Source organism: Lycium ferocissimum, chromosome 1 (assembly GCF_029784015.1).
Source record: "Lycium ferocissimum isolate CSIRO_LF1 chromosome 1, AGI_CSIRO_Lferr_CH_V1, whole genome shotgun sequence".
In the NCBI taxonomy this organism is placed as follows: domain Eukaryota; kingdom Viridiplantae; phylum Streptophyta; class Magnoliopsida; order Solanales; family Solanaceae; genus Lycium; species Lycium ferocissimum.
The window spans coordinates 209605-235999 of record NC_081342.1 but is presented as its reverse complement, the minus strand read 5'-3'; the positions used below and the strand labels follow the sequence as shown (position 1 = coordinate 235999).

Genomic DNA, 26395 nt, shown 5'->3' with positions numbered 1-26395 from the left:
TAACGTACTCTAATTGAGAAGGCGTGATTCACCATTGAACATCACTTTCTAAAAGAATTTCATTGAGTGATAGTTGAATTGCCATCCTTGCTAGTTCTTGTGGTGGTGCATATTGCACGATATATGGGCATATCTTCTTCTTTATGCTTGAATGCATTGTTAATCTGGTCTTTGACGTGGAAAGGTCGTATTCTATGCTCAAATTCCGCTCTGTTCTTTTAACTGAATGGCCACCAAGAAAAAATCAGTCGTTCAAGCGATTAATAGAAAAGCATTTCTGGGTCTTTCGGAATCTGGACTTTTATCTTTCTAAGGGACATCGTTTGGGCAGAGGGTGATCAGTTTCTCTTTAGATCACTTTCTAGTTGTTCTTTGAGAAGAGATTCCAACTTATATTCCCAAAATGTGAAGGATGTTAGTTAGTATCTCTTTCTTTTTTTACATAGAAGATCAGGTGTTAGGCACATAGTAGAACAAATACGAGAAATTTGACTATTCTTATTTTATGAACTCTCGTTAATAAGCAATTTTTATAAATTGCTGTGTCTGACGGGGACATAGTGAATACAGAAGCTGTGGGAAATATAGGTTCCCTAAAAGCTAACGCAATCCAAAGAGGCGTATTGTTCATTTGTCTCATTCTGTGTTTTGTTAAAGTGTGGGTTGTTGCTTTTGTATGTACTTGACACAAATACACTTACCATGAACCTCTCTCCTCTGTATAACATCATCTCACCCTCCCTCCCTAAACACCGTCACTACGTCATTTCTCGACGAGTGTCCCCCTCTTCCCCTCCCCGTCGCCGCCATCTGCGCCGCCGCCTCCTTAAAAAGTTCTCCCGGGAAGTGTCTTCTCCACCCTCCGATGAAAACCTCCACTTCATCCTTACCGTCGATAGTTTGCCTACCAAATCGTTTCTCCACTCCAAGCTTGGCGAATTCGTACACTCAAGCCGAGCCGCCATTGAAGACTTGCAAACTCTAATCCGCATAGATAGCAATAACGGCAGAGTTTTCTTCTCCTGCACAAGGTCCACCGTTAAATTCCTAGCAACTCTACTACTTACCACTTCCATACTTATTTTCACTCTTAGGGCTATTTTTAAGCTACTGCTCGGGTTACGACTCAACAACCCAAACAACAACGTTGAGTTAGTGTATAAAAGAGACCGTAGTTTGGGTGGAAGACAAGTACTCGTTGCAAGAAATGGGACTGTTGCTGATAGGAACAAACCAAATGTGTTGGATAATAATTCGGATTGGGGGAGTCGAATTAGGTTTTCCAGGAGACGAAACAAGAAGAGCTCCGTGGAGCAGTTGCCCAAATGGTGGCCTGTTTCGACTGCTGGTTCGGAGCAAGTTGGAGCAGAGAATCAACAAGAGTATCAGAGAATGGCCAATAGATTGATTCGAGGTAATTTTGTTTTCCAGGTTATCGTTACACATGCAACTGTTTTTTCCATTCATACTTGTGCAACTTTTCTTTCATGTCTCTAATCATATTGGTTATACTTTCTAAATCTAAGTGAATGAAGCATTTTAATCCATTCAAGGATGGAAGACATGAACTCATAGTATGATCGTCATAGCTGGAACTAGAACCCTTGGCACACTCTCCAATGTATGCATATACTAGTGGTAAAAGCGTGAATTTTAACACAAAGGGTCCCTTATATTTTGGGGGTAGGTCTATCTTGATCCTTAAGATATAAACTTAAGCATATCTTTAATGTCTACAAACTTTGTTTATCTTCTTATTTGGAGGTAATCAACAATCTCGTAGTGTTGTTTCTTGACACCAATAGTACTTATAATTTTCATCAAAAAAAAAAAAAAAAAAGATAATGGTACTGATAATTATCTCTCGTTGGAAAGATGGTATGAGTCTTCAGGCTAAAAAATACAATCAAGAAGAGAAGAAATCCTGGTTGTGAATTCTTTGGCTTGCCAGCACATCTCTAGTGCTAAAAGCTATCTAGAACGAAATTGAGATCTGTGTTGGCGATTTGTGGGTGCCTAAAGTAATTTGGAAAATCTTGGTAGGGTCAGGGTGTATGTGAAGAAGGGGGAAGTGGCAGAATCTGGTGGTGGAAGGGGCAATTTCAATTTCATGGTTCGGTTAACACCATAATTCAACCCTGAAATAATGGTGCAGGGATCTGAAAGTGGGTAAAATAGGGAGGAGAAGGCCAAGTGGGTAAATGAGGCACTAAAAAGGCATGGATGGGTGGAGAGAGGAGTTTGGTGCCAAAATCTATGGCAAAATTGTCAGTAACTAGTAACTACAAGAAGCGGGATTTGGATGAGGCGGGATTTGAAATTGATCGGGATTTGAGGAGGAGAAGGGGTGGGAAAGGACCTATCTAACCCTGGGTTAGTGAACCGGTCTGGCGGAGAAATTTGAACTGGTTACTAACCAACCCGGTCCAATTAAGAAAAAAATTCAAAAGATTGACCTGTCGAAAAGGCCCAAACCATAGCTACCTCCAAAATGGCCAGACCACTTGAAAATCTACTGTGCCGGCATCAAAGTTCGACCGTAACTTCAAAAATCAAAATGATGCAACTCAACAGCTCGGAATCTTCTCACGAGCCACCTCCAAGTCTTGATGCATCATTTTTTTTTTGATGACATGGGAACCCGCAGCCGCTGCCGCCGGATGCACAGGGGGTAAACTCGGCTCTCTGTGCAATAGCTCGCAAACCACAGGAGAGGTAACCCGCGCTAGGCAAGTCCGATGCGACGAGCTCGACCCGAAGGCAAATCCCATACAGTCGTGGCGGGGGTTTCGAACTTGAGACCTCCATTATGAAAGCCCCATGCTCAACCAACTGAGCCACCCTTGATGCATCATTTTTAGGAGATGGGATGCAACAAAACCCTAATCGTAGAAGTTTAGTCACACCTGAAAGTCGAGTTTCCAGCTCCGACGAACTCAAAACTTAACAAACCTCTCCTGCTTATGTTGAGGGGTTTGTGTCTCCCCAGGGTTTCTTCTGTTTCGGTGAGGTCATTGGTGATAGGGGAGAAACTGCTAGCACAGATAGTGCTGAAATTGTCCCATTTGCCACTAAAATTTGTGGGAAGGAGCTAGAGGAAGGCCAAGCACTAAAGCCTGACACTATTTAATGGATAAGACAGGGTACTGGAGTTTTCTATGTTAGTTCTTGTTACAAGGCACATAATAGTAAAGAGGACAACAACATAGTTCGGCCTTGGAAGCAATTATGAAAGTCGAAGGTGCCTTATAAAGTCAGTTGTTTTCCATGGCTGGCCTCGCATGAGCGTGTCTCACTCAAGCAAACTTCCAGAGAAGAGGTTTATCTATTTACAGTAGATATTGTTTGTGCAACGGTACAGAGGAGAGCAACAATCATCTTTTTATGTAGTGTCCCCTGACAAGCCAGATTGGGCTCGTTGCTTCAATCTACTTAGAGCTCAATTTGTAAGGTCATTCACTGCAACAACAACAACTACTACAACATACCCAGTGTGTAATGTCATTCACTATGAAGTATCATTTGACAAGCTGGGTGATTGAAGATTTGAAGAAATTTGTAAGAAAAATATGATTGACTGTGCCATCTATGTGTGTTGGGTTATATGGAAGGAAAGAAACAGTTTTTTTTTTCATCAGGTAAACAATTTCATTAATCAAAAGGCCAAAATCTGTTGTATACAAAAGATGTACCAAAAAGTAAAAAACTACAAAAAGATATGGTTCTCTAGAAAAGATGCCTAATTCATACATCCCAGAACTACAGGGGTGCACCATAAATAAATAAGGGATCGTAGACTACTCCTCAACTGCCCAAAACTCATTTCTACCCCTTCGAATGCCCTCATGTTTCTCTCTCCAAACAATCCATATCAAAACTAGATGAGCAACATTCCAGGCCCTGCCCTTTCTCCTGCTTCTTCCAGCTTTCCACCAAAAGAACAAGTCCTTCACAGATCTAGGCATCGCCCCAGACATACCAAACCAGCTTAACATATCCCATCATAGTCTCGGGGCCGGACTGCAATCTAAAAGAAGATAATCTACATCTTTGCTACCTCCTTGCATAAGTAACACTAGCTGATGCAAACAACTTTTCTTTTTCTAAGATTTTATGCTGTCAAGAACGCCCCTCTAGCAGCTAACCATGTGAAAAATACACCTTCCTTGGCACCTTAGGACTCCAATCAAACTTTATAGGAAAAGCCTCACCCGCCCTCATCAAAAGCTTCTCATAATAGGACTTGACAAAGAACATACAATTGTTCCCTAACTTTCAGCTCAACCTATCCGGTCTATCGACTGGCTCACCATGCTGATGGAGTAGAGCTAGCAACCTTTGAAACTCATTCACCTCCCAATTCTGGAAATCCATCTGAAATCTCAAATCCCAAAACGTTTTTTCCCCTTGTATCCCCCTTATATGCTGGACTACCGCCTCCCTTTGCTGTGAACCCTATAAATGCTCGCAAACTCATCTTTTAGCAATATGTCTTCAAACCATTTATTTCCCCAAAAACTAATATTCTCCTGAAAGAGATGTTTTCATAAAAAAATCAACCCATCCCTTCATGATATTCCTCCACACTCCACACCCAAAAAGCAAAGTGATATCTTTAGTTCTCCACCTCCCTTCCATCACCCCATCTTTATCAACTATATCACTTGTATGCATAAAGATTGGATTTCTACCTACTTTATACCAAACAAAGCTTTATTAAAGATTCTCAAATATTTAACTCCCAGACCTACCCAACTTTTTGGAGTTTTTTTTTTTTTTTTTTTGGGTAAAGTAATCAAATGTCATTAGTAAAGCGTCAAGAAGATGCAAGGTTACAGGTGAGCAAAAACTTTTTGGAGTTGTTAAATGATACTTCCTTGCCCCGGTTTCCCGGTCCGCCGAATTCTAAAAGAAGTTTCTTTGAAGTCTTTCCAATTTTCCTGTAACACTGGTAGGAGCATGAAGCAAGGACATAAATAAGTACGAATGCTCGATAAAGTGCTCTTAATAAGCACTTTCTTCCTGCCTTTGGACTAATACTGTTTCTACCAACCAGTATGCCTCTTCTCGACCCTTTGAAGTACCGGTTTCCACACACTAAGGTCCTTATTCGAGGCCCCTAAAGGTAAACATGGATATGTAGTAGGGAGAGCCCCTAATTGGCAATGCAAAACCCGAGCGAGCAAATCAATGTTATCCACCTCATCAACGGGAATGAGTTCACATTTTCTAAGATCAATTTTGAGGCCTGGCACCACCTGAAATCAAGTTAACACTTGGCTTAAAAATCCAGCTGAGCCCATCTGCATCACAAATAATGAGGGTATTATCTGCAAATAAAAGATGAGAAACCGAACGGACCCAACACCTCGAACTGCGGCATTGAATTACTTTATGTGTCCTCCCAAAACAACTCTATCCATCATCCTACTCAAAGTTTCCATCACTAAAATGAAAAGTATAGGTGATAAAGGCTTCCCTTGCCTCAAACCCCTCGAACTGCCAAAAAAAAACCACACATGTACCATTTACCAAACTGCGTAACACACTGAACAAAAGCTGACCCACTTTCTCCATTTCTCCTCAAACCCCATCTTCAGCATATGAAATCAAGGAACTTCCGGTTTACATGGTCATAAGCCTTTTCAAGATCTAGCTTACACAACACTCCTGACATACCCCCCTGCTTCTTTCTCGAATCTACTACTACGTTTGCCACCAAAGCTGCATCCAAAGCCTGCCTGGTAAAACCATCTCATCCAGAACCTTCTCAACTCTATTAGAAAGCATGTTAGATATAATTTTGTAGATGTTGTCCACTAACTAATAGGTCTATAATCCCGACTAAGTTGCACAGACTCGTCACTTTCGGTGCCACACCCCTGTTGGGGTGTGGGACCCGTACCGGATATGATCAATCGATTTTGGGCACTTTGACCAAAATCAATACAGAAATTCGAGATAGATACAATGATTTTTGAAATCAAAACAAAGTTTGGGGGAAATCATAATTTAGACATGTTTTTTTTTTTTTTCGTTGAAGGTGTGCTTCTTCACTTGGTTAGCTGCTAGAGGGGTGATTTTGACGGCAGAGAATCTTAGAAAATGGAAGGTTGTCTGCATCAGTTGGGGTTTTCTTTTTAAGGAGACTGGTGAGGACGTAGATCACATTTTGTTGCATGCAGTCTAGCAACAAGGTTATGGTGGGATATCTTTAGATGGTTCGGCGTTTTGTGGGTGATGCTGCGATCCGTGAAGGAGTTGATGTTCAGTTGGAAGACTGGAGCTATCAGAAGAAGGCAAAAGGCTTGGAATGTTACCCCTCTTGCTTTAATATGGGTCATTTGGGGAAGAGAAATAGAAGAGCTTTTGAAGGGGTGGAGATGAGCTTTGCTCAATTGAGGAGTAGCCTTCGTTCCCTTATTTTCTTTTGGTGCAGCCATGTAGTTCCTAGTTGAATAGAGGATTGGGTATCTTTTGGAGAGAACCATATTTTGTAGGTTTCTCCTTTTTTGGGTATATATCTTGTATATGGCCATCTCGGCCTTGTTATTATTAATGAAATACTTGATAAAAAAAATGTATTAAAAAGTCCGTAATCAAAAGGTGCTTTAAAGCTATTTATAGGTCAACATCACGGTTGAATATGCAATGAACTCAAGAAGTCTATCATGGCCTCTATATATCATTTGCAATAGCCATGTTTCACAAAAAAAAATAATAATAAGGAGATGCAATTGTACTTTATAATAATTAGAAATTCAAACTTTCTCTCAAAAATTCGTGCATTCCCTTCCTTTCAAATTACCACAATTTAGGCATTTTTTTTTTTAAAATAATGGTAACAATTTAGGCATATTTTTATAACTCTATTTGATCTATTTTTTAGCCGAATCCCCACACCCATATCGTACTCACGAATCCGAACTCTAGATCCGTGCCCTATCGGAGTGTTCAGTGATGTTAATGTTACCCCGCTGTCCTACCTGAGGCAGATCCTCATTTCATTTCAGGATGTGTCAGGCCTTAGGATTAACCACAGAAAATTTGAGATCACACTGGTAGGTGAAGTGAATAATATTGTAGATCTTGCATAGGTGCTGCATTGTAAGGTTGGTGCATGACCTACAACCTACCTAGGCCTACCTTTGGGTGCTTCAAACAAAGACCTAGTCGTGAGGAATCCAGTGGATTGAGAGGGTTGAAAAAGCGGCTAACAGGTTGGCGGTACTTGTCCAAAGGAGGGAAAAAATATTGATAAGCATTCCCACTTATTTCATGTTGCTATGGCAGGCCCCCGGTTATTGTAACGGAAATGCTATGGCAGGCCCCCGGTTATTGTAACGGAAATGATGGAAAGACTAGCAATTTCAAAGATTATACACCTCTTCAACTAGGTTCACTTGTCTGTCTGTCTCTGTCTCTCTCTCTCTGTGCCTGTCATCTGTCAATATTCCGATCCAGTGGGTTTTCTTGTTGGGCGTTCATGGAGTGTTTGACAGATAGTTGAAGTATTGTGTGTGCGGAGGCCTAAAGAGCATATCATGCAGAAAAATAGCCTGTCCTAGTGGCTTCTCAAGTCTGTTACTACTTACTACACCCTGATAAAAAAAAATCTGTTACCACATTATGGAGACTTAATTTAAAATGCACTTTTGCTGCTGCAGGATAGTTAACATATTTTTTAGATTCAATTGATTTATTTGTCATACGTGTAACTATTGGATTTTGTGTTTCATATTGGAAAAACGTATAATCTTGAAGTTTTCAAGCTTCCACGATAATTGTTAGTTATGCATTTCCTTTTAAATCACAGTTTACAAATTTACTTTCCAGCCATCTTGGACAATAGAATGACGGGGAAGGACATTTTGGCGGACGATATTATTCAAGTCAGTATGTTAATGGCTTCTCAGTTTTCACAATTTTTTTTTTTCTTATACAAATGTGAATTGTTTGCATAGTTAGTTCTTTGATTTTCTTTACAATCCCCTTTATATTTAATGAGTTAGTCATACAGACTATTGACTTCTTTTTGCTCCAAGTAGCCCTTGAACTCGCAGATTTGCAACTTTATATACATAAATATATGGGAACGTGAGCTCCATTTCAGGAAACGATTTTTTTGTTTGTTTGTTTTTTTGTTTTTGAAAAAGGTAACAGTTTCAGGAAAGGAAATTATAAGAATGAAGTAACCTCAGTATCAAAGCTTTTTAACAATGCCACACTAAACATGGTTCCTCTTGTGTTGATATGGGTTGTTTGGAGAGAGAGAGAAAAAGGAGAGCTTTGTGGAGGTAGAGTCGAGTTTTACTCGGTGGAGGAGTAGCCTCCGCTCACTTTACCTTTTGGTATCCTCCTTGTATAAGGTCAGCTTTTTGGCCATGTTTATGAATGAAATACATTTACCTTATCAAACAAAAACAAAAACGATGTCACAATATACAATCTTTCTGGTTCCTCCCTTCTATTTTCTTCTTGAACTTTTTGTTGTGGGAGAAGTTGGCAGGTTTAGTAGCTGACAATTGGGAAGTGGAGTATAGCAAGTTAGGGATTGATTTTGACCACCTTTAGATGCATGAAAAAAGTAGTTTTGGGGTGGGGGTCTTAGATTAATGTTTTCTATGAGTGAGGAATCAAAACACCACGTAAAACCCGCAAGGGTGACTCAGTCGGTTGAGCATAGGGCTTCCATAATGGAGGTCTCAGGTTTGAAACTCCTTGCCTGCGACAACAGGGGATTTGTCTTCTGGGTCGAGCTCGTCGCACGACACTTGTCTAGTGCGGGTTATCTCTCCTGTGTGGTTTACGAGCTATTGCACAGGAGCGGGGTTTACCCTGTGCACACCTGAAGGGTACCGGGTTCCCTTGTCATTTAAAAAAAAAAAAAAAAAAAAAAACACCAGGTATGATATATTTGACTGGTTGTTCTGTTTGCGCTTTATTACAGGAACAAACAAGCAAAGAGTAACCTTTTGGTTTTAGTTTCTTTTTAGTAGAATTGGTTTTGTTTCGTTTTTTGAACAACAATTTATAGTGTTTGTATTTGAATTTGAAAAGAAGTTGCTTTCGGAAGAAATAATACTTATGGTGCGATATAGCAAAAAAGCTGCAGCAGTCATTCGAAGGACTTAGCTTTCTGGCCCTGCCTGTCAGTGGACTAGTAGAGTCAAAATATCTCCTCCCTTTTTTGGAGCATTTTTTGTGTTGCAACCATACCAAAAAGTTCTGGTTGCGAGAAATACATAGGAATCAACCCCTAATGTGAGGCTGCAAAGCACCCACACTTGTTGTTCAGCCAATTGAAAGTAATATAAATATCATAAACTTGAAATTATTCACTTTTATAAGTTTGTTCAGCCAATTGATATCTTGTTGAAATTCTAAGGATATCCGGCATATTTCTCATCTAGGTAATAGGTAGTTAAAGACTTGTATCACCTCATAATAAATGGATGCTTTATTGAATTACGTTTTTGTTTAATTTAGTTGGAATAACAGAAAAGTCTCTTTTCTGTTCAATGTGCTTAGCTTGGTTAGTCTTTTTATGCTTTGCGGATACAGAAATAGAATGTTGATGTAAAGCTATAGGCATAAGAAAACAACAACTATGCATGTCCCAAACTAGGTGGGGCCGGCTATATGAATCCTCACTTCTCCCTTTAGGGTGTGTTCGGTATGGAGGAAAACGTGCTCTCAACTCATGTCATTGTCATACCAAACAAAATAAAAGTAAAAAATAAATTAAATAGATATAAATAATAGTAATACTAATAATATCAGAAGTTCTCTAAAAAGATTAGAACTTGTTCCCGACTAGTAGATATCACCTATATGGACATTTTTCATCCATTGTGCGCTATCTTTAGTTGAGGACTTGAGTCTGATTAAATGCCAAGAATTTGTAGGTTTTTCGAGACAACTTTTCTCCATGTAATTTTAGGTCTATCCGTCTTGTTCTACGCCTTCACTCATGGTTTCACACCTATGGACCGATGGGTTTATAGTATTTGCAGGACATGACCAAACCGCACATCCATCTTAGCATTTGCATCTCTGCAACACTCATCTTGTGGATATGTTGGTCTTTAGCTGCCCAACATTCACTATCATATAACATTGTCAGCTATAAGTCTTATAGCTGTTATGTAAAACTTACCTTTCACTTTGATAGGCATTCTTTTATCACGTAGCAATCGGGTAACACTCCTCTATTTCAACTACTTGTGGAATTATACTGGGTATGTTGTTGTTGATGAGAGTTTACTTTGGAGACATAATTGGTGTTGGGACGTATTATTGAAAGATGATTTTCAGAGTTTGTATAGATATTTTGCCAAAGAGACTTAACAATTCAACAAATTAGGGGGGCATAAGGTGGAGAGACTTTTTGGGATTTGAGATTTAGAAGGGGTTTCCAAGATTGGCAAGTGAGTGAGTTTCAAAGGTTAATAGACTTACTTCATAGGCAAGTCAATCCGGTGGATGATTCCGATGTTTGGTGGTGGGGCTCAGGAAACAATGGAGTGTTCTCTGTGAAGTCCTTTTATGAGAAACTTTTGGTTAGGGATGAGATTGCCGAGGAAGGTGTGCTTTTTCACTTGGTTAGCCACTAGAGGGGTGATCTTTACAGCGGAAAATCTTAGAAAGCTGAAGGCTGTCAGCGTCAGTTGGTGTTACATGTGCAAGGAGGCGAGCGAAGACGTGGGCCATCTTCTCCTACATTACGGGATTACCATGAGATTATGTTGGGATATGTTTAAGTGGTTTCGCACTCCTTGGGCAATGCCAAGAACTGTGAAAGATTTGATGTTCAGTTGTAAGAGGGGGAGAAGGAGGAGAAGACGAAGCGCTTGAAACATGGTTCCACTTGCTTTAATGTGGGTAGTCTGGAGAGAGAAAAATAGGAGAGCTTTTGAGGGTGTAGAATCGAGTTTCTCTTAGTTGAGGAGTAGCCTCCGCTCCCTTATTTTCTTCGGTGCAAGCAGAAAGTTCCTTGTTGTATAGATGATTGGGTGGAGTTTCTAGAGAATCATGTTTTGTAGATTCTGTAACTTTTGGTTTAACCCATGTATAAGGCCAGTTTGGCCATGTTTATGAATTAAAATACCTTTACTTGATCAAAGAAAATTGTATGACTAACTATCGTTCCATTTTCTTGAAAAATGAGCCTACATATCGAAATTGTTTGTAGTGCATGTATTCTGTCTTACTTCTACGTATCCTAAAGCTCTTACTCTCTAAAGTGGTTCTCCATAGTTCAAGTTTTTGGTTGAAACCGTTGTTGTATTCGTCAATTAACACGATATCATCAACAAATAACATACACCATCAGACTTTATCTTCTATTGTGTTGGTTAGCTCGTCCATAACTAGGGCAAACAAGTAGGGGCTCAATGTCGATCACTTGTGTAGTCCCATCGTTGGGGGGAGCTCCTCTGTAACTTCTACTACCGTTCTCACGCTAATGATGGCTTCTTTATACATGTCCTTTATGACGTTTATATATTTAATATTTGTTCCTTTCTTCTTCATCACCCACCAAAAGACCTTCGATGGTACTCTATCATATGTTTTCTCAGATCATTGGGCACCACATGTAGATCTTTCTTCTTTTTGTGATAAATTTTATTTTTATAGGTGCAGAAGTTTTTTTTTTTTTGAGAACTGAGATATTCCCAAGGGCTAGTGGGAGAGTGGATCTGGTGGCAGCAGCCAGTGGATTCATTTTTTTAGGGGAAAAAGGTCAAATATACCCCTCTACTTCAGTTTATTAGTCAAGTTTGCCCTCCGTTAGCGGAAGTGGTCAAATATACCCCTGCCGTCTACAAAGTGTGCACTTGTACCCTTAATTGGACGGAAACCCAATTCCCTTCAATTACCCAATTTCAATCGAAATTACCCATTTGAAACAGATCCCCATTTAAACCCGACCCGCGACCCACTAAACTAAAACCCAAATCTGGTCGTCTTCTTCCTTCAACCGTGGACAAAAATTAACAAAATTTTCTGTTCTCAAGATGCTTATCTTCAGCAACCATCCTTCTCGTTCTTCTAGGTACCATTAGCTCTGTACATAGAGAACACCATGCATAATAATACCAGAATTAAAGCACTGTATTTTCTGTAAGCACAAATCTACGATTTATTACTTCCCTTCTAGTTTCAAGTGAAGTGAATCTTTTCCTTGTTTTCTCCTCTACTAAGTAGATATTTTGAAACAATGCCCACTCAAAACGAAGCTCGTTTGCGAAATATCGAAATTTAAACTTCGAAGCTTTAATGGAGCTTTAACGGCTGCCAATGGTGGTTTCAGTTCGGCGTTCTAGCTTAGACGAATGGAACCAGTATTTTCAAGCACACATTCTAAATCAACAACAAACCACCACAACTCAGTTCGATTAATATTGTCTTGCCGTTTGAATCGATCCACAACAGCAATCTTAGAACTCCTATGAACTTCGGGTGTTTTTAAGCTCAGAAAGATCAACAGCTTTTGAATTGGTACTCAATCCTTCATACCAGCTACTGCAATCAAAATTTTAGCTCTAATCTTTTATTTCCTTTTCCCCCTTTGGCAGCCATTGAAGGTCCATCAATGGTGGTTTCAGTTCGAGGATCGAAGAAAGAAGACAACCAGACCTGCTCTAATCTCTAATTCTTGTTTTTTCTCAGTGAGGAAAGTGGTGTCGTTAATATTGATTCCGGTGGTAGGAGAGTTAAGGAGAGAGGGTATATTAAATGATTGAAAGAGGCTTTGTTGATGGTGGCAACGGTGCAGATGGTCTTAAGCTCTGGAAGTTTTGGTTTGTGGGTCGCGGGTCGGGTTTAAGTGGTAATTTCGATTGAAATGGGTAATTTAGGTCCAATTTGGGGGAATCCGTCAAAATAGGGGTAAATGTGTTTAACTTTGTAGACGCCTAGACGGCAGGGGTATATTTGACCACTTTCGCTAACGGAGGGCAAACTTGACTAATAAACTAAAGTAGAGGGGTATTTTTGACCCTTTTCCCTTTTTTTTTATTCAGAGAACATAACATGAAAAGATGGTTTACTATATACCTGTAAAATGTTGTCCTTGCCAATTTCCATGTTCTTCCGGCCTTGAAATTTTAGTGGAATTACATGTTACATAACCTTTTTTATTTGGAAGGCAGTGTGGCAATCCAGAAAAGGCATGAGGGGGATGGTGTACCTATATAATGTTGTCTTTGCCGATTTCTGTGATCTTTCAAACTTACAATTTTAGTGGAACTACATGTTAGATGAGCCTTTCTATTTTAGATGGTACTGTCTCATTTCCTCTTTTCCTTTTTAAAAATCTTTGTTACTTCACTGGAGAGAGAGATTAAAGAATTGTTCAACTTCATTATGATTTTTTATTTTCTAAGAACATAAGCTATGCTCTAATTTGTGCTAACATGCTGGTTCATTTGTATGATGTTGTTGTTGTTGTATGCTGGTCTATTTGTAGTTACGGCGCATAGGGAGGATATCAGACGTGAAAGTTTCATTTGATACTGAGAATGCACGTGATACCCTTTATCGCGTGGCAATCGACTTTGTTCTTAATTATTGTGAAAGGTAGCTCGTTTAGCTTGATGACTAATTGCTAAATGCCCTGCTTTTGCATCTTTTTACCGTCTTATAGCTGCTTCTTCCTTGCTCTTCTGCAGCATTGCAAGCCAGTCAGCATTTGTTCTAATTGATGGTGAGGAAGCGCAAAACTTCGTTGCTGGTCTTGCTGTTAATGTTGGACTTGAGAGTACTCAGGCTGCAAGAATGGTGTCTGCAGCTGTTGCTGCACGCACTAGGTCAAGGTTCTTGCAAGCTTGGGTAAGGTTTTTCTTCTACATCAAATTAAATTCATCTTCGTGCTTGGACTTCTTGAAGGCCTTAATCCATCCACGAAGAGCATTGCATTAATCTACTTTTGGTTTGAAGCTATCACCACTTCTTTAACAATGTCGTTGGGTCCACTTCTATCTCGTAGGAAACTTCTGCACCTTCTGCGAAACTTTCCTAGCTGCAGATGCTATCATTTGTTAATCATCAAAACCAAAATTCATCAAAAACACATCCTAAACCAACTCGTGAAGCATCACAATATACTGTAAAATCTTCTGTACCAGTAGGTAATGCTAAAATTGGGGGGGGGGGGGGGGGGTTAATTCTATGCTCTGTCACGTACCTCCTGAAGAAGAATTAGGATCAAGTTAGGATGAGAATCGTGTGAAATCAACTTCTATGAATTGAATATCGCACAAAATAAATAGAGGATTAGATGTATATTGTACAGTTACAGTCTCTTCAGTTAACATCTTTGCATAGAAGCAGCTTCCACACCTCAAACGTGTGAAAAGTCTCATCATAGAAATGCAAGGGAAGGCTGCTATGTTGGACATTCACTCTTCTCATACTCTTTACCAATTTTGTGCATGGAGTAAGCCCATTAAATTATTGAATTATCAAGTAAATGAAAGGGAGCTAGCAAGTAAGTAGTTGCTAATCATTGCCATACTTTCTCTTTTACATTAATAAAGGAAGAACTTAGATCTTTCCTAATAATAAAAAACCTCCAACATGAGCTAATAAATAAGGCATCAGTTCCGAAGCCTCTATAGATTAATATTCAAGAGTAAGGAAACTAAACAGCTGTTGTAGGTTCTTGTAATTCCAACCAATCTATCAACTGCCTCTGATATGTTGAATGAATCAGCCAGTAAACTGATGCTACTAGGATTGTTTAATTTTTCAGGCCTTGGAGATACAAGGAAAGCATTCTGAAGCTGTGGTGGAACTGTCAAAAGTATGTGCCATTCACCAGATATTTCCTCCTGAAGAGTTCTCGGTTCGTATTTCTTAATTTTGCCTACTTCTGTTAAGTTCATGTGGTTTCTGCTCTGCTTGTGTATCTCATGGTGTGTGCTGTTTTAGTTCTTTTAGAAGTGCCTTAGCATTGAGCCATTGATATTAAGAGAGAAGAAAAAGGATCCTGGAAAACTATTAATAAACTTAATTCTTGATCCCAAATTTCACAAAAAAAAAAAAAAAAAAAAAGCCACTTATTCTTGATCCCAATTTCTGATTGAGTATAATTTACGATCTGAAGAAAACAGAAATCGGCCGCCGATTCTTTTAGACTACTCACTCTTTGTAGTAATTTTTCGGGTTGTCACTATTTCAAGGTGCCAATGCACTTTGCACCGCAGTCTTAAGATTATTTCATGCTATTTGTTGTTTTATTGGCATGTCTCTACAGCCTGAGATGGAGATGGTGGCTCGTGGACTTGAGAAACACTTAAAAGTAGACCAAAGGGAGTTCCTAATGAACAGTCTTCTACGTGTGTGTGGTGATGGGACCAGGAGAAGTGTGGCTGAAGCTTTGGGTCTGGTATGCCTAGTTTATTACTTCCATCCGCTATCTAGTAGACCTAGAATTTGTGTTCGTTGTTGTTGCACTTCTATTTGAGTGACATTTCCGATTGGGAAGTGGAAACTCCTGTCAATTTTACCTGTTCTTGTGCTTTGTGAGAGAATTTTGCCTTCAGCTGTGTAAAATAGATCTTAACAGGCAGTATGGAGAAGGCATCAATTCTATCCTCAGTTTTGTACGCTGTGCTCTTGTAATGATCGGGCCGAGGGCTGCCCCCTCTTCCCCTCACTCTCCTTTCCCTAATATGAACCTTGAGTCATCAAAGCCTTTCTGACTCGGCCTGGCCCGGTCGCCCTACGCGACTGGCGCGGCTGACTCTTCTTCTTTGAAGCATTCAGAGAGAATCAAGATTGGCTTAGTCGGATCTTGCCAGGCAATTGCCTTTTTTCCACAAGAGATTGCTCTCCTCCGAGGCAAGGTTAGGCGCTGGGTAGCGCAGCGCATCTGTTTCGGGTACAGAGGCGACGAGGGGTGCTAACCCGGCCACCCAACCCAGCAGGTCAGGTGTACGCCGTGCTCTTGTAGATTCCAAGAAAATTTACCTGCTCTAACTTGGGCCTCTCATCAAAAATAATTTTCTACTCTCATCCATCCTCTCCTTGGGCAAGAAATTATGAAAGTTGTTTTTGTGTTTTGTTGCACATAACTAATAGGAGTACGAAAGAGTTCAATTCTGGAGGCAGTAGCATCTTGTGGCGTGGCTGGTGGGTTTTAACTCTGGTCTCTCTTTCAATCATCTACCTTGGTTGGTAAGAGTTTTTAAATCCTAGGATAGCATCCTGTAGGAAGCATTGTAGTCACTGTTATAAGAGATTTTGATTATTTAGAAGAATATCCAACTGAGCCCTTAATCACTAGGTGTGTTTGGTATGACGGAAAATGTTTTCTAATTTTCCCTTGTTTCGTTGCACTAAATATCTTGGAAAATGTTTTCCTTAAAAAATTGAGGGAAAACATTTTCTAGATCAATAAAAACACACCAATGCATCCTCAACCCCCCGCACTATCCACCAACCCCCTCCCCTTACCTGGCCTACCCCACTCCTCACCCCGTCGCCTCCCAGACCCTACCCCCACCCCACCACACCTACCCCACCCCCACCCCCACCCCTAGAAGTTTCACACCGGTTCAAAAACCTCATAGTATTTTGCTTTGAATATATGCAAAATGCTCTTAAAATGACATTTTTGAACTTGCGCACCAAACAAGAAAATAAGTAGGAAAATCACTTATTTTCCGAGAAAATATTTTCTTGGGAACATTTTCCGTCATACCAAACACCTTTAATCTCACTCTATTTTCTGAGAAGAGGAATCAACCAAATGTCAGGCTTGGTAGAGGCTCTTAGTTAAAGTCTACCTATTTTGTAGACCTGCTTCTGTCTCTCCTGATCCACTTTGTGTGGACTTCTAGAAAATATTTCCTTGGGGATAAACGACGATTTTCTAAGATTGCAAAAATCAAAGAAGAGACTGAAACGTTTTAGCAAATACTGAGAGTTTAAGAAAGGGAAACTATAAAGGGACTGAAGATTCCGTTTACACTTGAGTTAGAACTCCAAAGAGCTATGGAACCTTTAAGATGGCTTTATGCAAGTGACTTGGTAGTCTCATGGAAGCATAATTCCTTTTGTGTGACTACTGACTACCCCATTTCTTTTTGTTCTTTTCAAGCCGAACACACATTACAGGAGTTTGTAAGGCTCCCAAATCCTTAATCAACACAGATTTCGCTCTCACCACCCCAACGTCTAGCAAGTTACATTATTCTGATATCCCCAACACGAGCTGCGTGAAGAAGTATCTTATTACCGTGGATATTAGAGAACTGTTGGATCTTCTCTTGAGTTTTTAGACAAATCTGAGCCAAGTTAAACTAGGACAGGAACAGTCTTGGCTACTGATCTTGATTGTGCAGTGATTATGGTCTAGGTTATCTGCTATTGTAATTGCTCGAGTTAACCTTTAAATTATAATATGGTCTTATTACCTTCATAGTATTAAATGAATTATTCTTACATTTATTTCCTTCGTAGATGTGTGTATTGATATAGTTGTTTTTCCTTTACCCTTTATTTGTTGGTTTTTCACCATGCGGTCGTCTACTTATTGATGATTTGTTTTCCACTTGTTCTCTTATGCAGATGTACTTGAAGGATAACATCGTTCATCAAGAGGAAAACAAGTATACATAAATCACTAATTTAATCTTGTACTATTGGTGCGTACAGGAATTGATTTTTAAAGATTAATAATGTTTATACTAAAAAAGAAATTGGTCTACAACTAATACTACCTGTATGCAACAACCTTCCAGAATGCTTCGAGTAGATTATCGAATGCATCAATGTAAAAGGTAAAAGTGTTAAATGCATATATTACATTCTACTTGTGCTGAAAAGTTATCTACTCACTTAAATTTTGCGGATGACCCCTTATTCCCCTAGTCTTGTTTGGAGTGGAACCAGTATTCCCTGACTAAGAGAATCTCCGCTTTATGTTGGGTGGTGTTTTACACAAGCGTGATACGAGTGGAAGATCAATTAATTTTTACATACTTTTGACCTTTCTTCCCCCGTTCTTTATTTCACCACCGTATTAGACCATTGGTCACGGGGAAAAGAGCTGCTGTTTCCCGCCTGCTTCAAACCTTCTTACCACCATAGCAACCCTCTCATCTTCTCTAGTAATCCAGTAACATTACTCTTTCCCATTCATTGACACTTCCTTTAACCAATAAACAACCACACTTAGAAAGCTCACCACTCGGCCAATCTCTCATCATCATTTCCTTCATCCCTTTGGAGTACCTTCAAGTCCAGTAATCAGGAGCTCGGGGTTTTAGGATCCATAAGTGGACAAATAAGCTGTGTCGTGTCGGAGCAATTAGTATCGGTAACCAGACCATTTGGGATGGACCGGTGGAATTTCACAACAAACAGATTTGGTCAGCAGGGTTCAGGAAAATTCATGAGCTAACATACATGAAAAGTCCAATAATCAAGAGCTTGGAGTTTCTGGACTCATTAATGGAAAAATAAGCCACGTCGCGTGCCAAAGCAATTAGTATGGGTCACTAGACCGTTTGGGATGGACGGGTGGAATTTCACGCCGAACAGAGACGGTCATGAGCTAACACACGAAAATTCCAATAATAGGGAGCTTGGGGTTTCTTGACTTGTAAATGGAAAAATAAGCTACGTAGGGCATGCCGGAGCAATCCGAAAATCCATGTGCTAACGCACAGAGAGGTCTAATGATCTTGAGATGGGCCTCAAAATTTTGAAAAAAATAAGCTACGTCAGTCGTGGTGAAGCACTTAGTATCAGTTTCCAACCCGTTTGTGATGGATCGGAGAAATTTCATACTGAATCGAGTCGGCCGGCCAGGTTGCGGAAATTGATGTGCTAGCACACATCGAGAGGTCCAATAATCATGAGATGAGCCCCGAAATCAAAAAATAAGCTACGTCTGCTATGGTGAAGAAATTAGTATCGATCCTTAACCCGTTTGGGATGGGCCGATGGAATTTCACGCCAAACAGAGTCAGTTTGTCAAGTTGTGGAAAATCCATGTGCTAACACACACTGAGAGGTCCCGACCATGGTAAAGCAATTAGTATCGGTCCTAAGCCCGTTTGTGATGGCTCGGTGGAATTTCACGCCAAACAGAATCGGTCGGCTAGGTTGTATAAAATTCATCTGCTAACACACACTAGAGGTCCAGTCTACGTCGGAGGTCCACTAATCATGAGATGGGGCTCGAAATGAAAAAATAAGTTACGTCGGTCGTGTTGAAGCAATTAGTATCGGTCCTTTCAGCCTATTTGTGATGGATCGATTGATTTTCCTGCTAAACATAGTCGGTCTGCAAGGTTGCGGAAAATTCATGTGCTAACACACACCGAGAGGTCCAATAATCATGAGATGAACCCCGAAATGGAATAATAAGCTACGTCGACTATGGTGAAGCGATTAGTATCAGTACTCAGACCGTTTGTGATGGATCGGTAAAATTCAAGTCAAACAGAGTCGGTCGACAAGGTTGCAGAAAATCCATGTGCTAACAGAGTCGGTCGGCAAGGTTGCGGAAAATCCATGTTCTAACACACCGCGACGTCCATTAATCATGAGATGGTCCCGAAATGGAATTATAAGTTACGTCGGTTGTGGTGAAGCAATTAGTATCGGTCCCGGCCTGTTTGTGACGGACCGGTGGATTTTCACGCCAAATAGAGTCCGTTGCAATTAGTATCGGTCCCGGCCCTGTTTGTGACGGACCGGTGGATTTTCATGCCAAATAGAGTCGGTTGGCCAGGTTGCAGAAAATCCATGTGCTAACACACACCGTGAGGTCCACTAATCATGAGATGGGTCCTGAAATGAAAAAAATAAGCTACATAGGCCGTAGTGAAGCAATTAGTATCGGTCCCCGACCCATTTGTGATGGACCGGTGGATTTTCGCGCAAACAGAGTCGGTTGGCCAGGTTGCGAAAAATCCATGTGCTAACACACACTGAGAGTACGGCCCCCGAAATGGAATAATAAGCTACGTGAAGCGATTAGTATCGGCCCTCAACCCGTTTGTGATGGATCAGTGGAATTTCACGCCAAACAGAGTCAGTCAGTAAGGTTGCGAAAAATTCATGTGCTAACACACACCGAGAGGTCCATTAATTATGAGATGGACCCTGAAATGGAAAATTAAGCTACGTGAGTCGTGTTGAAGCAATTAGTATCGGTCCTCAGCCCGTTTGTGATGGACTGGTGGAATTTCACGCCAAACAAAGCCGGTCAGCAAGGTTGTGAAAAATTCATGTGCTAACACACATCGAGAGGTCCACCAATTATGAGATGGACCCGAAATGGAAAATTAAGCTACGTGTGTCATGTTGAAGCAATTAGTATCGGTTCCCAGCCCGTTTGTAATGGACCGGTTGAATTTCACGCCAAACATAGTCGATCTGCAAAGTTGTGGAAAATCCATGTGCTAACACACATCGAGAGGTCAAATAATCGTGAAATGGCCTCCAAAATCGAAAAATAAGCTATGTCGGTCGTAGTGAAGCAATTAGTATTGGTCTGTCACGACCCAACACCGTAGGCCGTGACTAGTGCCCGATCTGGGCACTCAAACACACCTATCAACGCTATCACAAGGTATATCAAACGCATCCAAGTATCTAACAGAAGCCGACAAGGCTGTGTTCCAAATTTAGATAATTTCCAAAAAAAATTCGGCAGAGTTTCCTTTGTTTACGGACTATCCAAAATAACCTGCCCCCGCGTACGAAAATACCAACGAAGGCCACACACAGGCCAACGAGAACAACATATATACATATGCGGGCCGACGGGGGCTGCGCGGCGAATGGAATCGCCCAACACAACATATACAAACACAAGCTTGTACGGAAGTAGGCACAACCCACAAAACATGTCCACGGACCTCTAAACGGACAAACGGAATCATATGACGGGACGGGGCCGCCGTACCCATGAACAAATATATACAATGCAACGGACGAATATATATACCAAAAATATAAGCTCCGGAATGAGAGGAGCACTCGATTAGCGAGAAGGGTGTCCTAAACGGTGGATCACCAAACTATGCGTACGTACACTGCGGCATGAAACGCGGCCCCACGAAGAAAGGGGGTCGATGCGAAATATGTCTTTGAGTATGCAAAGCGAGAAATGTAATATACAAATACGAGATCAAATCGAAATAGAGGTACGAGAAAGTAAATGCATTTCCAAAATATCAAAATGTTACTTCAAAATATAAATCATGCATAGGGCACGGAAATATGGTCGCCCTTTGTCGATGGCGCCATAACACGAAGATAACACCGAGAAAGTTTCAAATCTCGAATCTCAAGTCACATATCATACACAAGATATCGCCATACACGGCATCACACCAAATATGAGTGGAACCGGCCCTCGAGCGAGGGACTCGGTGAACCATGAACACAGATAACACGGAGTATATCATAATGCGCACGACAACGAAACCGGCCGGGAACCGGCGAACGATATCATAGTAGTGGGCACGAGCGAGGTAGTGCGGAAACCATATGCATATAAATAAATAAATAAATAAATTTCTTTCAAACTCAATAGCCAAATATTTTTTTCTGAGATATCGAAGGCTCAAAATAAAATTCGGGTCAATTGGAATTAGTATAAGAGAGTCACAAACTTTCGAAATACGGAATCTTACGAAAATATTTCATAAGTCGTATTTAGAAATTCGAGTACCATTTATATTGAGAAGATTTCAAATAACATTATGGAGCACTTCAAAGGGAGCTTTAGAATCATACGTGCATATCCAAAATATACATATCCAAACTTTGGCCATATCAAATATTTTTCGGACATCATTGTGGATCACATATTCATACTAATAAACTTGCGGATAACATTATGGATCAAATCAAATGGGGACTTTAAGACCATATTTTCATATCGAAATATTCATCAAAGGCTTTAGTCTTCTCGTTTTCTTTCGAACAACATCTAGAACATAATAAATAGAATATTTGAACATCATAAAATATGTACCCAACCATATGGAATAGCTTATGGAGGTCAAAGATGTTAGCCATCCTAGTGGCTCCAAGAATAGGATCCCTTTTTTTTTATAAGCATACATATACATTTTGTTTCTCCCAAAACGGATCATGTCAAAAAGAAGGAACGATAGGCTTTACATACCTCGATCGCTCGCTAATCAATTTCCGAATCAAGTCTCGGTCTCTCCAATATCTACAATAATATTATCAATTGCCCATAAATTAGCTACTAGTACTTAGAATTTTAAATCCCAACTGGCACTTGTCTACAGAAATTTCGGCAGCATTTCCCTTATATATTCGCCTATCAAATTTTCAATTGTTCTCTGTTGACACGAAATACCAACAATAACATATGGACACAACCATATCTTCAATTCTTTTATTTCAACAAGAACAACAACATATCAAAACAGGCCCCAACTATAACATAGCGATGCCCGAAATTCTAACGAACACTTACAATACACCAAGCAGCCCATATACACTTCTTATACCTTATTCAATGCAATCTTTCAGCAAATTTAATGAAATACTACAGCAGCTACACCACAACTACATCATCTATCCATATGCAAGTAAATCACATTATTATCGTTATAATCCCTACAACAACCCACAACAAATTTAACTCCAACTCTAACCATTAAATTCCTTCATTCTCATCGCACATAATCCATGATAACAACAACAATAATCATATGAACATAATCATACCCTCAATCCTTTCAATTCGGCAAGGATAACAACATGTCCATAAAACAACACAACTTTAAATTTAACCATTTAATTCCTCCATAATGCTACTAAAATCAATTCATCATTCTTACTCGAAACACCCCCTTACACGGCTCAATTTATAATTCAACATCAACATACATAACCCTTTTGTATTTAACACACATCTACCAAGCTATACAAGTCTAAACTACCTCCAAAACATGTAGAAAAGAATTAAATCTTACCTTAGAGACAAGCTCTAATTTTCACCATGTAATGTCTTCAAGAAAGCCATGACCTCCATATTTTTCCTCCTCTTGATCTTCAAATCTCTCCAATTAATTGTGTAGAAGGGGGCAAAAATGGGCTGGCCGTGAACAGTGGCGCCGTGAACAGTGGCCGAACTTCTCTCTCTTTAAGTTGAGAGCTTCTCTCACTAAGACCTAACTTGCAAGATTAATTTGTGGTATAAGTGATGACTTAGTCATCCACTTATGCTTATATATCATCTTTACAAAGTGGACATGTGTCAACTTTTTATTCAACCACCAATCAAATTCGGCCATGTGTTGTGGGCCCACTTGATCCCACTAATGACTTAATAATCTAATCATGGTAAAATTAATCTCAAATTTCCATTAATATTTCCATACCAAATAAAATTGCAAGCAAGTCGTGCACTTACTAAAATCAGGGATTAAAATCCTTGTCTCATATCCAACAATAATCTTATCATTGGATTTATGTTGATTTACTTACGAATAATCCGTGGTATAAAAATACGGGGTCTAACATGGTCCCCCGCCCGTTTGTGATGGATCGGTGGAATTTTGCGCCAAATAGAGTCGGTCAGAAAATCCATGTGCTAACACACACCAAGAGGTCAAATAATCATGAGATGGACCCCAAAATTGAAAAATAAGCTATGTCGGTTGTAGTGAAGCAATTAGTATTGGTCCCCTGCCCATTTGTGATGGACCGGTGGAATATCACGCCAAACAGAGTCGGTTCGGCCAGGTTGCGGAAAATCCATGTGTTAACACACAACGAGAGGTCCAATAATCATGAAATGGGCCACGAAATGAAATAATAAGCTACGTCGGTTTCGGTGAAGCAATTAGCATCAGTCCCCTAGCCGTTTTTTATGGACCAATGGAATTTCATGCCAAACAGAGTCGGTCGGTCAATTTGCGAAAAATTCATGTGCTAACACACACCGAGAGGTCCAATAATCATGAGATAGGCCCCGAAATGGAAAAATAAGCTACGTCGGCTGTGGTGAAGCAATTAGTATCAGTCTCCAGCCTGTTTGTGATGGACCGTGGAATTTCACCCCAGTGAATGTGCTAATACACATCGAAAATTCTGATAATCTTTAATTCGCGTTTCAAGACCCAGAAACACCAATCGACATACATAAAGTGTTCTTAAGTATTTAAAAACCCTAAAGCTTTAAAGCACTTCATAAACTCCTCGGTCACTATCCCCCAAACCCCAACCCAATATTTTTGGCGCTCCACTCTATGGAAAAATAAGCTACGTCGGCCATGGTGAAGCAATTAGTATCGATCCTCAGCCTGTTTGTGATGGAGTGGTGGAATTTCACGCCAATGAATGTGCTAATACACACCGAAAATTCGATAATCCTTAATTCGCGTTTCAAGACCCGAAACACCAATCGGCATATATAAAGTGTTCTTAAGTATTTAAAAACCCTAAAGCTTAAAGCAACTTCCTGAACTCCTCGATCCTATCCCCCAAACCCCAACCTAATATTTTTGGCGCTCCATTCCATGGAAAAATAAGCCACGTCGGTCGTGGTGAAGTAATTAGTATCGATCCTCAGCCTATCGACGTGGTGAAGCAACTATTATCGATCCTCAGCCTGTTTGTGATGGAGTGGTGGAATTTCACGCCAATGAATGTGCTAATACACACCGAAAATTCTGATAATCCTTAATTCGCGTTTCAAGACCTAGAAACACCAATCGGCATATATAAAGTGTTCTTAAGTATTTAAAAACCCTAAAGCTTAAAGCACTTCACAAACTCCTCGGTCACTATCCCCCAAACCCCAACCCAATATTTTTAGCGCTCCATTCTATGGAAAAATAAGCCACGTCGGTCGTGGTGAAGTAATTAGTATCGATCCTCAACCTGTTTGTGGTGGACCAGTGGAATTTCACGCCAATGAATGTCCTAATACACATCGAAAATTCTGATAATCCCTAATTCGTGTTTCAAGACCCAGAAACACCAATCGGCATATATAAATTTTTCTTAAGTCTATAAAACCCTAGAGCTGTAAAGCACTTCACAAACTCCTCAGTCATTATCCCCAAACCCCAACCCAATATTTAATATTGGCGCTTCACTTTATTTTGGTTATTAGATCTTTTACTTAAGTCACTGTGTTACCGTTAGATACTTAGATATGCTAGTTATAAGATAAATGTCTTGTAACTTTCATTTATAAAAGGATAGGATCTTGGACTGTCAAATTCCCGTCCATGTCAAACATTTGCCTTTTGGTTCGATAATTTGGCTTTCGGAAGTAGGTTGTAAATTTATGACGGGAATAAGCTTTGACCTAATGAGTTTGATTGTTTGTACATGTTGTAAAAACTGCTTGAACACATATAAGGTAGGGATGAGGAAAAACTATATTTTTACAGATCATTATGTGATTTAGAGTAGCATATACATACTTATCTTTCAAGTTGACATAATGAATAAATGATCGAAAACCGCTAAATTCGCACCGAACCAATTGATATCTTATTGTGTTCAATTGGATGTTTAGTATATTTAAAAATCGATAACTGATAAGTCGAATAGCTAAGGGAAAATATTTATCCAAAGCGTCCAATAAGTACCCCATTGCAAACGTACTTCATATATTCAATTTGTTCCATTCTTTAATACTATGAGGTTGTAAGAATTTCTTCAATTTGTGTCTCTCACCCTGGTTGTATAGTAAAATAGTATGAACTGTTTCCTTCATGTTCTATGCATTATATTCGTGATGTGAGGATTTCTTCACGTCTGCTGCTCAATTCACCCATTTATATGCACAACGCGTACACTGCGGTCTTGTCGGATAAAGGATGGGGATGCCGAAGTTCCATAACCTTACTCTTTGGATACTATTAATTTGGAGTGTTAAAAATTTTAACATTAGCGTCGAAATGCGATTGACATCTAATATTAGGTTGTATGATGTGTAAAACTTGCAATGTTGTAGTTCATTAATCACTAGCGTTTCAACTTTCAAATACGTAGACACTATAAAGGTATATTTGTGTTTACCCAAAACTAAATTCATTGTTCTAAAATTAAACTTATGTTTTCATACCATAAATTTGTTGATTTAGTAGGTTTTCACATACAAATCTATGTTCCGCTTAGAGATGACTGAATTCAGATGACACTTGCTATCGATACGTTTTCACATACCTATGTTCTGCATTTAAAATACTGAATCCAAAAACAACACTCATATCGGCCAATTCATAATGGGTTGAGTTTGGGCCATCCCAACCAATTTAACATGACAAGGTTAACTTGAAGGAGAACAGGTACAACACCTACTTGAGAGCTAATGAATTATTAGTGACCAAAACATTATCTAGCTTTTCTGCAACAGTTTCACTAA

General features: G+C 39.8%; 1 protein-coding gene and 1 long non-coding RNA gene across 3 annotated transcripts in view; both read left to right on the top strand.

The window, feature by feature from the left end:
* Positions 1-26395, top strand: part of LOC132050323 (uncharacterized) — a 91663-nt gene that overhangs the window by 51187 nt on the left and 14081 nt on the right. The window lies entirely within an intron of this gene.
* On the top strand, positions 535-17837 carry LOC132046735 (uncharacterized). Of its 2 annotated transcripts, none has more exons than XM_059437871.1 (7): positions 535-1414; positions 7837-7892; positions 13475-13584; positions 13677-13836; positions 14759-14851; positions 15263-15394; positions 17581-17837. In XM_059437871.1, the coding sequence occupies exons 1-7, from the start codon at positions 703-705 to the stop codon at positions 17629-17631; spliced, it is 1314 nt and encodes a 437-aa protein (XP_059293854.1). In that variant the 5' UTR covers positions 535-702; the 3' UTR covers positions 17632-17837. The 2 variants fall into 2 exon arrangements, with proteins under 2 accessions (XP_059293854.1, XP_059294529.1); XM_059438546.1 differs by having other exon boundaries at positions 1277-1414; positions 7817-7892.

Excerpts from the sequence above, each read along its gene's own strand:
- LOC132046735 (XM_059437871.1), top strand. The coding sequence starts at position 703 with ATGAACCTCTCTCCTCTGTATAACATCATCTCACCCTCCCTCCCTAAA. Across the intron at positions 13,837-14,758 it reads CAAGGTTCTTGCAAGCTTGG|GCCTTGGAGATACAAGGAAA; the intron begins GTAAGGTTTTTC and ends TTAATTTTTCAG. Across the intron at positions 14,852-15,262 it reads TTCCTCCTGAAGAGTTCTCG|CCTGAGATGGAGATGGTGGC; the intron begins GTTCGTATTTCT and ends ATGTCTCTACAG.